General features: G+C 41.6%; 1 protein-coding gene across 7 annotated transcripts in view; it reads right to left on the reverse strand.

Moving 5' to 3' along the window:
- Window positions 1-2,785: 2,785 nt before the first annotated feature.
- LOC144534780 (signal-induced proliferation-associated 1-like protein 1) overlaps window positions 2,786-14,578 on the reverse strand; it is a 40,393-nt gene continuing 28,600 nt past the window's right edge. For 3 of the 7 annotated variants that reach the window (XM_078276795.1, XM_078276796.1, XM_078276797.1), the window contains 14 exons: window positions 12,977-13,556; window positions 11,513-11,787; window positions 11,141-11,401; window positions 10,886-11,029; window positions 10,655-10,791; window positions 10,453-10,535; window positions 9,729-10,147; window positions 8,493-8,684; window positions 7,668-7,830; window positions 7,306-7,507; window positions 6,838-6,987; window positions 6,524-6,641; window positions 6,149-6,248; window positions 3,849-5,745 (listed from right to left, as the gene is read on the reverse strand). In XM_078276795.1, the coding sequence (XP_078132921.1) occupies window positions 5,602-5,745; window positions 6,149-6,248; window positions 6,524-6,641; window positions 6,838-6,987; window positions 7,306-7,507; window positions 7,668-7,830; window positions 8,493-8,684; window positions 9,729-10,147; window positions 10,453-10,535; window positions 10,655-10,791; window positions 10,886-11,029; window positions 11,141-11,401; window positions 11,513-11,787; window positions 12,977-13,556 (2,968 nt within the window). In that variant the 3' untranslated portion in view covers window positions 3,849-5,601. Of the gene's footprint in view, window positions 3,228-3,848; window positions 5,746-6,148; window positions 6,249-6,523; window positions 6,642-6,837; window positions 6,988-7,305; window positions 7,508-7,667; window positions 7,831-8,492; window positions 8,685-9,728; window positions 10,148-10,452; window positions 10,536-10,654; window positions 10,792-10,885; window positions 11,030-11,140; window positions 11,402-11,512; window positions 11,788-12,976; window positions 13,557-14,578 lie in introns of those variants that run through there. The other 4 variants (XM_078276799.1, XM_078276800.1, XM_078276798.1 and 1 more) reach the window with 4 other exon arrangements.

Genomic DNA, 14,578 nt, shown 5'->3' on the forward strand with positions numbered 1-14,578 from the left:
CAAGCCACCTCAGAGATAACGCTTTTCAATTTCCATTCAAAGCTTATGTGTGTGAGGCGTATTCTTAAGCAGGCCATGATCCCAAGTTAGACACATTTACACAACTTATATTTGTATTTCTGAATGTTTTTATATCCTCACATTACTATAAATTCCATTTTTGTTACTGAGGATGGCAAACAGAATCTCTATTTCGGTCTCCAGCGTTGCCCCTTTTGCATGTCTATGTTCTCCTCCTTCCCTCTGTCTTCTTGGAAACTCTGGAATCAGTCAAGCTTAAATGGCAAACCCGAACGAATGAACCTTTTTTCCCTGCAATAAATGAGATCCCAAAAGCCCCCGAGGAAGATACTCCAGAAATAAATGGCATGGCCAATTTGTGAATGCATGCATGCAGAGTGAACACACACACAGAAACACACATACAGATGTTTGTGTTGACAGAACCAGTTCACCAGTTATCAGAGAACTATCTTGCTTGCTATTCTCCACCATGTGTTCTTCTCTCTTTTAGCAGTGTGCTGTTATCTAAGCAAAGGCTCTCTTAAGCTCCCTCTTCATTCTTTTTGAAAATATTTGAGGTGTTTCGAATATTCCTTACACAGAAAGAAAAGACCGAATGAACAGATTTTTATCAAGCTAAACAGAAGAAAAGACCAATTTCCTTCAGTCCAAAGCAGAAGAAGTTAGGAAAATGAACTCAAAACTGCTGTTCTTAGTAAATGTGGTAACCAAGGGAAACTGAGGTCACACACCCGCATGTCTATTAAAGTGTGAAACCATTCGTCGGCCCACTGTGCTTACACCACACATTTCTCTAATACGTTTCAGCAGGAAAGGAGCAGGTATATTTTAGGAGTGGGGGGAAAAAAATCGATACAGCATAGTATCGCGATATTTTCCGTGGCAATACTGTATCAATACCACCAAGTATTGATCTGTTATTATTACATTACATTACATGTCATTTAGCTGACACTTTTATCCAAAGCGACTTACAATTGCTATATATGTCAGAGGTCGCACGCCTCTGGAGCAACTAGGGGTTAAGTGTCTTGCTCAGGGACACATTGGTTGATGTATCGCAGTGGGAATTGAACCCTACCCACACCAAAGGTAGGTGTCATATCCACTGCGCCATCACCCCATACGTGTTGGTCAGTTTGTGCCCATTTTGCAGCAATCAAATTGAAGTGAGATAAACAAACAGAGAAATTTATCTTTTTAGATAAAACAGATGTTGACAAAGTTTCCTTTTGGGGACATCATTTGAAATTGGGAAATATTTGAAGTTGGAAAAAAGGTAATACATTGCAATATATCGCGGAACATTGCAATATGTTTAAAATCGCACTAATATCTTATTGTGACATAAGTATTGTGATATCGTATCGTGATGATATCGTATCGTGAGGCCTCTGTTGATTCCCACTCCAAGTATATTACATCCCCCATAAAAATAGAGCTCTGCTATCACAACTACATGTATACTTCTCTGTATGTCTACCATATTAGTAGTTTCCTATCTCCACAGCGCTAACCATATAGCAATATGACATATCACCCATCCCCCCTGATTACAATTAGCCACACACATGAACCACACTGCAGTGACCTGCAATCAGCATATCTTCCTGTCCCATGAGCTGCTCTGGCATTATGGAGTGCCATCATTAACAAGGTAACAGACAGGCAGGCAGGCAGGCAGACAGACAGACAGACAGACAGACAGGGAGTTCTCTAATCTGCTTTAAGGGGGCCAGCCCAGTTATAATCTGCATTAATGCTAAATTATTGAGCAGACCGTTCACAGCCACACCACTGCCAGAGAGCAACACTACTGGCCACACACATGACATATGGAGACATTCATTGTAGAAAGAACTTATTTAAAAGATAGGTTCACAATTGTTCAAGTATGTCTTACAACAATATCCACATGCCTATACAGTATGTATGTTGAAAAGGATATTGGTCATTGTAATTGTTTCTTATGTCCATACTGACCGTGCAGAAATCCTCACCTGATGATTTTCAATGTAATTTAGGAGATGGAAGACTGTCCGGAGTCCTCGTTCTGTGCCAGATGGCAAAAATATTAGAATGGCAATCTCTCTTGGTATTTCTTTTGTTGGTAAAAAGGACATTTTTAATCTGGGTTTTAAATTGGAGTAATGCTATGTATTTATTGATGTTAAACATGTTGTTTTATTGTAAACTTTAGTCTTGCAAAAAATATGTATTTTAATTTGTGTTGTTTCAATTTGCTATGTGAAGCACTTTGGGGTACATGTTTGTGATAAATATGCTAATATTATATGAATAAAGTTGCGTTGAGCAGTCTACTTTTACATGTTTCTATGAGTCCGAGTTAGACAAAACATGTTGGTAGAGATAGTCTAGAAATTCCCTCTTTTTAACCATGCTGCATGACTCTAGGGATAACGTTAGCAATGCTGGTCGGTCAGCTGAATAATCTCATTAACTGTTGGATGATTGCCATAAAACTTGCTACATAATTATATTTATATTCCAGGCCCCTAGGATACATAATTAGCCATTCAATTCAAAATGTAAAACCATAGTTTATTCTAACAGCTCATCACAACCTTGTTTAGTGCTTACAAGCAAAAGTTAGCATAATAACATGCTAAACTAAGATGGCTAACCTAGTAAAACCAAACACTAACGTTATCTGTTACAATAAAATATCTTATGTTAGCATTGTCACTGTAAGCATGTTGACGTTACCTTGTAGCTCAAAGTACAGCCTCACACAGCTGCTAGAATGTCTGACACGCTAACGTTACTTATTAACTCTCCCTCCAATGCAGCTCATTAAGGAAACACTGTGGAAACAGAGGGGGAGTTCGTACTGAAAATACTCCAAACTATTACTCGATTAATCTTACTCTGAAGCCTCATATTAGCTTCACCTTAACACAGTTTTGCGAAGAACTGTGACTGCAGAATTGTGCTATATCTCTTCCAGTGGAATCACATCAGAAACACCTCTATCAATGTAGGCTACATGGTCATGTGAGTATTACCGTATTTTAAGAGACAGACTAAAAAACCTATCCTTTAAACTAATTAACTAAATGTCTAGAAACAGCTTTGCAGCAGTATAGCCATGACTCTGCAAGACATCACACTCCAGTCATTTATGGGATCCATAAGCGTCCATGTCTTCATATTGGTGTCTCTCAGGTTATCCTCATCTAGGGCTGCAAAGATGAATGATTAATCGATTAGTTGTCAACTTTTAAATTAATCGCCAATTATTTTGATAACCGATTAATCAGTTTGTCATTTTTTATGAAAAAAGTAAAATTCTCTGGTCGCAGCTTCTTAAATGTGAATATTTTCGGTAGTTTCTTCACTCCTCTGTGACAGTAAACTGCATAATCTTTGATTTGTGGACAAAGAAAGACATTTGAGGACGGGCTTTGGAAAAACACTGATCAACATTTTTCATCATTTGACCAAACATCTAATCGATTAATCGAGAAAATAATCAACATATTAATCAACAATGAAAATAATTGTTAGTTGCAGCCCTATCCTCATCCATCACTCTGTCTGATCGAGGCCCATCAGTGTCAAGGCAACAGCCTTGTGTAATCATGCCTAAGTAAAAAAACAGCAGCTCTCTGTTAGTCACAATACAACAGCAGGCAACCACCTCCTGCCAGGTCACTGACGCGTATCCATTTACTCTGGAAGCCACCTCAGATGGCCCTAGCAGTTAAATGACTTTTCCTGTTTTTAGGAAACCTGTATATTGATACTAATGTTGTCTAAATCACATTATATGCTACGCTAAAAGACCACAATGTGAGACAAGGTGTAATTCAACAAAATATTTTTAATAGATATAAACATTTTTACACATCACAGCTCAATGGAAACAGAATCACATGCTGTCACACATGTTAAGAATGAAGGTGCAGGGGTGATCTGCTGTGCTAGGGGCCTGGGATTCATTCATCTGAGTCCGGCTCATGGCCTTTTTCCTGTCTTATGCCTCCCCTGTTTATCTTCCATATTGTTCCTTTCACTCTCCACTATATCCTAGCCAGTAAAGCAGAAATACATAAAAAAGAATCAATAAAAAAAAGAATGAAGGTGCAAATTCTGATGCATATCAAATTCTCCTTATATACAGTTGCACAGTATCTGAATACAAAAGGAAACAGTTATAAGGCTTAAATAAGGTCTTTGTTTGGTCTACTACAGACCAAATTGAGGTCGGGCTTACAAGCAGATTTACACACTACAGAGAACTCTGTAGCTGGAATTTCAGGATTTACACAATATCTTACGATGTAATCATATTGAGCAGTACCGATTTAATCTATTGAGAGAATTGAGGATCAGATTGAGGCCTTTTAGCATGCTATGAACGAAGGGCATGTTGTCAACACTAGGTGGCACTGTCAATCAATCCACTGCATAAGGACTTTCAAAAAATGTAAGAATTAGTATTTTGGATCAAAAGTTAGCTTTTTCTGTTAAACTCAGTTTGGAGTTAAAGTATATATATTTTATATATTATAGGAGACTGACCATCATAAGTACATGCAGATCTCTAACCGTATATGGCTGTTTTTCTTTTCTTGGCCATCATCTTTGTCATAAATACTCTTCACACGTCATATCAAGGGCAGAGGTGAGAAAATAAATGTTAACGTCAAATATATTTACAATAATCTGAATAAGTGACACTGAACTGTCACTCTCTCTCTCTTTATGGAACCCATATTGTTGTGTGATTTTACAATATATTCTTTTCATCAGTTGACCAGTAGTCCTGTGCAACTTGTACTTGCTTTTAACCCTCTAGAAGTTAAACATTTGATATAACACAGGCATTACAGACTTGACCTTACAGTGTTTACAGATATGTGCTATGCAGAGGGTCTGTCTGTCTGTCTGTCTGTCTGTGTCTACCTACCCACACTGCTACCGAAAAAGCATAGTTTCTTATGGGGGCCGACATCTCCCATCATCTCATATAGTTCTTTTCTTTTGGTTAGTAATAAAAAAATAATCAGTCATATCACTAAATTGGTCAAATTGAACAGCAAGTAATTTACAACACGCTTAATTCTTAGAAAGTGTAAACCTCTAGCAGAGGAATGTGGAACAAACTCTTGCAGGAACACATTTAAAATTGTGTTGGAGCTTTTTAATTGGAAATCTGTTCGCTTGTAATTAGGTTAGCTGGGGAGCTAAATAGGGACAGTAACTTTAAATCCCTTTAGGTTAGTTTCAACATCTTGCTGTCTCTGACATGCAAGGATACCAACAATCTATTAGATCGGAAACAAAGCATCATATTTCTGAAATTCTAAGGAAAGGAGTGCATGCTGTTTAAAACTGACGCACAGTTCTTCTATTCCCCTGTTCTTTCCCAAAAATCTTTCGTGGTGATTATACCACAGATCCGCAAGGCTAAAGACGGATGACATGTAAATTCATGTTGGCACACAGTTCATGTTGTGAGTTTGTTGTGTGTGCAGCACTGAACAACCAAGTTTCAGATCAGCTTGAGTAATGATCAAACTCCTAATGTAGAGCAGACTACATCTATGTGCATCAGTTCATGTCGATGGTGTTAAAGACCCACTCTGTGAACTTCTTGAGCTTGGCTGAGGCGCTGTAGGACTCCTCCAGGAGACGCTGGTTGTCCTCTCGCAGGCTCTGGATCTGAGCCTGCAGTGATGCCTTGGCATCCTTCTCCTGGTGGCGACAAAGACATGTGTGAGCAATGTGATCTTAGGTTTGAGGTTCAACAACTTGCTGGTTTCCCTTTTAATGTGATTTCATTTCATCAATAGGGCTTAATAGTTCAAATTTGCAAGAACATGATTCCAGTTATTCAAAGCTTCCCAGTTCCATACAGCTTTTTTACAGAAAACCTTCACTGGAAAACACCATTATAAGAAATGACAAAACAAGCTATGAAAACGAAATGTAATTTAGTCTTTGATCTTGAGTACAGTTGTCTATAGCCTAATAGCTGCATGATACTTACTGGATGTTAAAGCCCCATTTAAATGATTTTTTGACAACAATTAACAAATTAAATATTTCACATTGTCAGTCTAAGTCTGTGTGTTTGTTTTCTTTTAAGAGATCTCACTCTTATTGAAAGATGACTCGCCTTCTTCAAGTCCTCCTGTAGTGCCTTCACCATTGACTCTAGCTGGCTGACCTTCCCCATCAGGCAGGCCGGAATCTCTCTGTGAAAAAGGACAACCAGGACATTAGCTGGAATGAACAGTGAAACAGAGTGAAGCAGTGGTTAAAGCTGTGCATCAGTCAAAAGTTGCCTTTTTCCAAGCGGTTTTACCGTTTAGCATGCAGTCAACCAGAGCGGAGGGCTAATTAGTGATACCAGCTGCAGTAATGTTTTATTGGAGTGAAATCTGCAGGGTGTTTCATGGCACAGTGCTGGACACCAGTGGATTAAAGCAAACACTGGCCCCACGCCATGACCTACAGTAAGGCCTCTTACCCAGGTGAGGGCTGTCTCAGTGGGGCTGCCTGAGGCTCAGCCTGCTGGGGACTGGTGGCTGCTGTGCTCTCAGCCACAGAGCTCTCCTCTTGGGCTGCTAGGAAGACCAGCCTCTGCTCTGAATAAAAAAACAGTTAAAAGACATATCATTAGATTTGGAGAGAGAACAAATACAGACTAACAGTGCCATCTTCTGGTGAGGATAAAGATGGCAGTTGGGTTTTTCTGCCACACCTACTACTGAAAAGTAATATCAGTAATTAACCTTCACTTCCAATGATTTTGTGGAGGAAATTAAAACACGACATGCCTACCCTCAAAGGCCTTGGCAGCATCTACCAGGTGGGCCCAGTCCAGCGGGCCATCTGCCCCACTGTCAGGCAGCGGCATGAGGACAGCGTCCTGCAGCTGCTGCCTCTTCCTCTCCTGCTCCAGCTCTAAGCTCTCTGGGGCTGATAGGTCTCCTAGGGAAGGAGAAACAGCAAAGTAAACCACAGTGGACAGCATTTGTATCTGTTCTCCTATGACAGAAAAACAGAGAAATCTTGCAACCAACAGCGATGCTCCCTTTAAATTGAGATTATAGGTGATATTTTAAGCCTTTGGAAGTGTCTATTTTCTGTTTTTGAGATTAAGTTTACAAACCTTGTTATCTGAAGACTATGTATAAATCACATTATCCTACTTCATTACTTTTTTCTAACTACAAACAAAGGTTCACAGGACAACATTTATCACACTTCCACCTCCTCTGTGATCAGCTATAAATACTGAACATTCACCCAGGGATTTGTGTGATGCTCGCCGGCTTGGTCCATGGCGATTGGTGGGTGAGCGTGGCATGGTGGAGCAGCTGAACAGAAGGTCAGTAGGCGTGTCACGCTGTCCACTAGAGGATGGCTCTCTCTGCCCGCTGTAAATACTTTCATCTGACAGAGTTCTCTGGAGGGAGCGACGAGTCGCTAGCGGACCTGGAAACATTGGCTTCAGATAGGGATGGAAACAGACAAATTACAGGATTTAGGTAAAACAAAGTGAAACATTTTACGAATGCAAATTTGTCCTAATCAAAAAATGGGGAGGAATCATTGTACTATGTTACTAGAGTCAGTCTAAACAGTAAGGCCACAGCCTTTCTCAGTACCTTCTCTTCACTTGTAGTAGGTGGAGGGCTGTCAAGTGTGATGAGCTTCTTCAAGTCCTCTTCCAAGCTGGACTTGGCAGTGTGCCGCTGGGGCGACTGGGAGCCCCGGAGATTGGCCCTGAGCTGCGGCTGACCACCCAGCAGACCATCACTCTGGTGCCGTCTGGAGATAAAAGCAAGATTCAACTCAGAGAGATACCTCTTAAATCCAAATAACACACATTATATAGAAAATAAGAATGCAAAGGTAATGGAGGTGGTGGCCAAGAACATCAACAACAAAGAATGTCTGTGATTAAAGGTCAGCAGTTCAAATTCTGAGACTGGATGGGAATCAGTGAATGAATGATAAGGAGCTGCAACCATTCTTTGTGAGGTTAACACACACTTGACAAGACACTTCTCTACTGTACTCTCTCACCACTCTATTGCTTCACCAGGAATAACTGTGGTTTGTTCAGCAGCTGTACAGTGTGAAAACAGCAGTAGCCATCAACCACAAATGATGCAATCGCCCTTTGGGCCAAACAATGAGACATATGCTGCCTTGAATGAATAAAAAAGGACAATATATTTAGTCACCCTTCTCTGGGAACCAAACAATTAAAAAAAACACAAAAAAACAGCTACACCACATGGTGGCAGTGTTGCCAAAATTAGAAAAGTAGTATTAAGTGAGCTGTCTCAAAGACAAAATATAACAAAACATTCAGTCCTTTCCCCCAGTTTCTCAAACATCAACATCACTGACAGTGGGACGCATTTCTACACTGAATGATAATTTTTCTCAACATGCAGCACTGCAGGAGACAGTTCCTATCTTACTTGCGAGTGCTTCCAAAGTCCACAGAGTTGACGGTTCCCCCAGGTTTCCTCCAGCCAATCAAGTACTTTGAGGTCGCTCCTTGACGAGGGTAGAAACTCTTGGTCCCTGGTGATGTGGGTGAGGTGGCTGCAGCTGCTGCCTCGTCTTGCCCCTGATCCATCGGACTCCCTGAGAGGCCAGAACTGAGTGTGCTGAAGAAAAATGAAGGCAGGTGAGACATACAGTATGTATGAAAAAGAAAGGCAGCAGTGTCACAGTCTTTGATTTTCATATAATTATAAAAACATAGCACCCAGAGCATATTAAGTGGCTGCAGAAGTGGCAGTACAGTACTATTCATTTGTCAGGGTTTCAATTATTTAATTTTTATTTTGGCCTTGGTTCAATTGGCATGATTGATGAAGCACCAATATCTATAATTTGGCTGAGAATGAATTCCCTCAGATGGCCACTTTCTTTCTAGTTCAAACTGTCAAAATATGTTAGCACTTGTTGCATATATAAACAGAACATAAACAGATTATCTTAACCTGTTCCATTACTATGTATTTCTCTCTCTCTGCAGATGGGATCAACTGATGACTTTATGGATTAAAAAAAATAGGACGCCGTGTCCTTGCACTTTATTTCCAGCAACTTCGAATAACATTTCTCCGTAGTTTGACATAAAAGCTTGAATTTTCAAACAGCAAGTTTTGTGTCCATGTCGCGCATGTGCGTGCACCGCACATACTATAAAACAAAGCTGCCAATATACAAGTCTGGTAGAGCTGAGTTATTTCTGGCTGAGTGAAGAGGAGAGGGAGGAAAGCTTTAGTTGATTCAAAAGGAAGTGGGATTTAGAAGAGGGGAAACAGTGCTGAACTCACAGTCTGCATTTCTAGCAACTTCAAGCACTTCCTTTCAATCATGAATACCAGGAGACAGAGATACATACAAATGCAAAACCACACGCACACACACACACACACACACACACACACACACACACACACACACACACACACACACACACACACACACACACACACACACACACACACACACACAGTTATTTAATTCTTCCTCTCTCCCTCTGTTAATGCCAAAACGCAGAGAGCTTTGGACTTTTCCATCTGGGATGGTACAGGATATATCTGGACTATAATGAATCACTGTCTGTTAAATGAAACATTGATGCAAGGCCACAAATTCCTCAGCTGCCTACAGCTGAGTCAAACAGAACAGCAGCACACCTGGAGTGGGAGGCTGCATCACTGAGGCTGTAGGAGCCACTATCAGGAATGAGGGGAAAGGCTGATGGACTCTTTGCTGGAATCTCACTGCCTCCAATGGCAACGAGAGAGTCTGGCGTCGGAGGTGAAGAGTCCGAGGCCCTCTGGCTGCCTGCTGGGTCATCCTGCCATGGGATTTTGTCTTTGGCCCTGAAGGCACCAGTGGAGGAAGCTGTGCTGCTTTGTGTGGCAGTGAAGGAAGTGGCATCAATGCCGCTGTCAGTGGAGGTGCCCTGAAGATAGCCGTTGAGCTCGAGATCGTTCCGCACTCCTGAACGTGAGCCGACTTCGTACCACTTCTCATCGCTGTGGGCGGAGCTGGAGGCGTTGCTCGAGAGTGTGTTGCTGCTAGACTGGCTGGATGAATACGGAGCATCCAGCTATTCAGAGATGAGAAGTCCAATTAGTATTTTCAAATTAAAAAACTTTTTTTTCCACAAACTTTTTACTGTACATATTTAATATTTCCCCATATTATGATATTGCAAGCTCAATCCACTGTCACTATTTAAAGAGTGGAGATTGGAATACACATGTTGTAGCTCTTACTCAAAAGCACATCTTTACCAGTGATTAAACTGCAGCACTCTGGTTAACCCAGGGCCTCCTTTATCAACTCGTAACCTGCAATCACATAGGAGCTAGGAGATGACATACAGTATGGTGCTTGTTGATTCCAGCTCACCTTAGTGCTTTTGTTAGGAGACATTTGGCTGCCCTGCTCTGGCGGTTGGAGTCGAGGAATTACTGCCTTGGAAACCACAGTGTCTATGGGACGCAAGGACATATGGGTAATGAGGTCTGTAGACAAGTGGTAGCCCAGTAAAAGTCATGTTTTATTCAATGATATCGCTAACACTAAGGCCAGAGTTCCGAATTCCTCTTACCTGCACTGGTTTTGTCCCCCTCCCCAGTTCGGGTCCATCCAACACCAGTGCTAGAGCACGTTTTCATTCCATTGACCCCCTCACCTGCCATGTGCCGCACAGATGACACAGGGGACCGGCAGTTGTTGTTATTAAACCTAGAGGGGAGATGAGGAAGGTCACCATAGTGCCAGGTAGTGCAGCAGGCCAATTTAGCATTAGTAACCCATAGTGAGGGGCAGAAGAACTTACCCATCAGGCATAGATTTCTGCCTCCACTGGTTGGAGCTCATGGCGTCTGTGTAGGGGAGGCTGGAAGGGGAGTTTGTGTTGTGCAGTGTGCGACCCATCACAATAGAGCAGGCAAGAGCGTAGTTGTCGTTCCCTGGGGAATATCTGTGACGACGCATAAGTATGTCATTAAAGACCAACTGTGAACTGCAGCCAGACAGCTTTTTGTTCAGTGTGTCTGCAAGTTTTATAACAGCATTATATTTATTTTGTGACCTTTTGGGGTTGAGGGGTCGCCCGTCGCTGGACACACTTCTGGGAATAACAGCAGAGTTACGGTCACTGAAGTCTGAAGGCGGGGCCTTGATCAGCGTTCCCCCTGTGCCAGCAGCGCGTGTTTGAGGGCTGGATGAGGTGCGTGGCCACTTGGTGTTGTTGTTGTTGGTGGGGCGGAAAGGGAACTTTAACTCATATGGCATGCCCTCCTTGTGGTTCTTGTAATCCACTAGTGGCATGTGGTAGATTTCTGAGCAGCCTCTGTTGGCACATGTTCACAGTCAGAATGGGACAGCTTTAAAAGCCACAGACAACTGCATTAAGCAGAGTTTCTCTTGCATCTATAAATCATCTCCTGTGTATCTACTCTACCTGCGTGGCGTGGAGTCCTCATGTGGAGGGATGATGACCACCTTGACAGTAACAGAGGTTCTGAGCAGGTCGATCATCTGCTCGTGAGACAGCGAAGCCACCGACACCTTACAAATCTCCACCAATCGGCTGCCCTGCCTGAGCCCAGCCTGCCAAGCATAGCCATAGGGCTCCACCTCAGCAACAATGCCCTCAAAGTTGACATGAAAGCCCAGCTGGCCCAGGGCGTTACGGCGCAATGTCATCTCTGTGGTCTGACTGCCCTTGGTCAACAGCTACAAACAGTAAAGTGAGGGAGCAGAGGTGCAAAGGGGCAAATCAGAGAAAGAGTAGAAGACATAATGCATAATGTATAAAACAATTTCTTAAAGAAACCCTTCAGAGTCTTTTGCAGGTAAACTAATATACCGTCTTCAAGCTAGCTCTAATCCCATCCCAGCTGAGGAACATATTTCAGTCACATACTATAAATACTAAGCACTTGAATTTAAATAATTATGTACACTCCTATTATAACTGTGGTATATTACAACTACCATTAGACACCCTGTCTCGCTCTTCCTCTACCTGTGGGAAGTTAACTGAGAAGTAAATGGTAGTAAGTACACAGAATAGTAAATAGTAAAAATAGTAGCAAATCACAAAAGGAGCAGAGTTCCAGTTAGATACAGTTATCATGCATGTTATGATGCCCACAACAAAGGCCATGAAAAAACAACACATCCCTGCTTTACAAAGAAGGGCACGTGCCAGTACTGCTAGAAGGCAACAGTAAATCTTAACTTTGTTTACTATCAACTAGAACTGCATTGTCAGCAGAATGATCCAAATGCCCCGTCAAAAAGCACTGCCTTACCTACACCACACTGAAAACCTCAGTAATATCATATCACCAAATTACTATGTATTGTGCTAAGCATAACTTATAATCATAGAGTCAACACAACAGCTGTGGCTTTTTGGTGACTGTCTAATTTGAGGCTACGCCCTTATGTTGCTATTATAACATCAACAATACGTTGTTCCTATTTCTTCGTACTACTGTTTTCAAGGGACAGAGGGAATACTGCCCTCACACATCATAGTGGAAGACACTCATAAGACTGAAAAACTTTACTAAGCACTTTTTGCCTACATACCTGTTCACTGGCTACAGGGATACTCCAAAAGGCCCTGACCTTTGTACTAATTGACACTTGGTGCTTGATTTAGAAATGCACGTTTATTCTACTGTTTTAGTCGTTATCTATAATGGATAAGCTTTGCAGATGACTAGCTAAAATGTAAATATGATGACAAAAGCAGTGTGCATTCAGATAGTGAAAGCCAAAAGGACTGTGCCTGTTTATTACAAGCTGTTTTTCAGAGATGCGGTGTTTGGCTCAGCATAACCTCTGATAGCTACAGCAGATGGTGTGTGCTAATGAGATGTACCGTCATAGACAGTAGTGGTGCCCCACTGACCTCCAGTCTCTTGACAACCTCTCCAAAGTCTTCTGTGTTGTTATTGATGGAGCGCAGAGATACACTCTCTCCACGCTCATAGTAGATCTTCATGGAGGCAGGACTCCCAGTTGACCAACCAATCACATCACGTGTGGCGCAGTTAAACACCACCGCTTTGGCCTCCTGATCCAATAGGATGATGAAGTCATTTGAAATGGCCAACAGGCATTCGCGTTCAGCACCAGCTACCTGATCTTCAGCATGAACCTGCCAGGTCACGGCCCCTAGGCTCCGCAGCTCCGCCCCACTGTATGGACGCACCTTCTCCCGTCGTTTGTGTGCCAGAGAGATAAAGGGGAACTTCCCAGTGGGTTCGACAGGAGTACTGGTCACGTGACGCTCTGCCAAGTCTCGAAGATATTCCTGCCGTGTGCGTGTTGCCATGGCACCAAACTTATCAGACTTGTGGGCTGCGTTCTCAGCGTTGATGACTTTGCCCAACAGAAAGTCCCTGAAGACAGTGGACTTGGGGAAGGTCACACCCTTGGGGATTGGTGGGCCAAAGGAGGGAACGTCCTGGGAACGGGTGACAGCCACACTGCAGAAAGGAAAAAAAGAGGGTAAGGGTTTGAGGGCACTGCTATAGTATGTCAATAAACAAACATTATAATCCATAACTTAAACCCCTTTGTATAGGCCTTTGCAGTAATGCACTTTAAAAGTATGGTTTGGTTTGATTCTGTCATGAAACGATATTCAACAAATGGTTGTAGAAATATACAAAAATAAAAAAAGTCAGAAGACTATTGGATATGTATGAAGACAAAATAAAATAACATAAAATATAAAAAGCATGAAACACATAGAACTAAAATATGACACAGAAAAACAAACAAACAATAAAAGTTAACATATCTTATTTCCATGATGGTCAAATAACTGGGGGTAAAAGTTACATTAGGAGGACAAACATAGCATGATAAAACAGCATAGTGGAGACACATTACATAGTTTACCCACAAGTATAGTTGCCTTTGACCCGTTTCACTTGTGAGTATAAAGGAGTGTGTTAAAATTCCTACAGGCAAGGCTCTTCTATTGTTACCCTCCACTGCTCCTATTCCATTTGCACACAATAGCTGCCCTTGAGTCGGATTACTATAAATGATTTAACAGGTGTAGGTATTGTTGTTCATATAAAAATTTACTGTGTGCTTTTAAACAAATTGGGATTAATTTACTATTTGGGACGACATGCTTGTATTATTCAATTAGTTGGCAGCCTGTTTATACACACTTTGGCTGCATAAATTGAGGCTTTAAGTGTATCCATCCAGCAGTGCCACTAAAAAGTAAGTGTATTTTTTTCTGCATGATTTAATCAGAAAATGTGGTCTGATATTCTTAAAATTCACAATAATGGACAAGCTACATCTGCCTGAAATAGTAACATAAAAACAATTACATGTTTTGGTGTATTCATTGAAATATTTGCTTGAACAAGCCAAAATCAGTTTGGAAAAAGAAAGTGAGTTTGGTAACTAGTTAAACCAGTGACACAACCAAGTGTTTCCTATATGTGTTGATCACATCTCCACATTGGCCAGGATGAATTTTATA

This window comes from Sander vitreus, chromosome 20 (assembly GCF_031162955.1).
Source record: "Sander vitreus isolate 19-12246 chromosome 20, sanVit1, whole genome shotgun sequence".
Classification (NCBI taxonomy): Eukaryota; Metazoa; Chordata; class Actinopteri; order Perciformes; family Percidae; genus Sander; species Sander vitreus.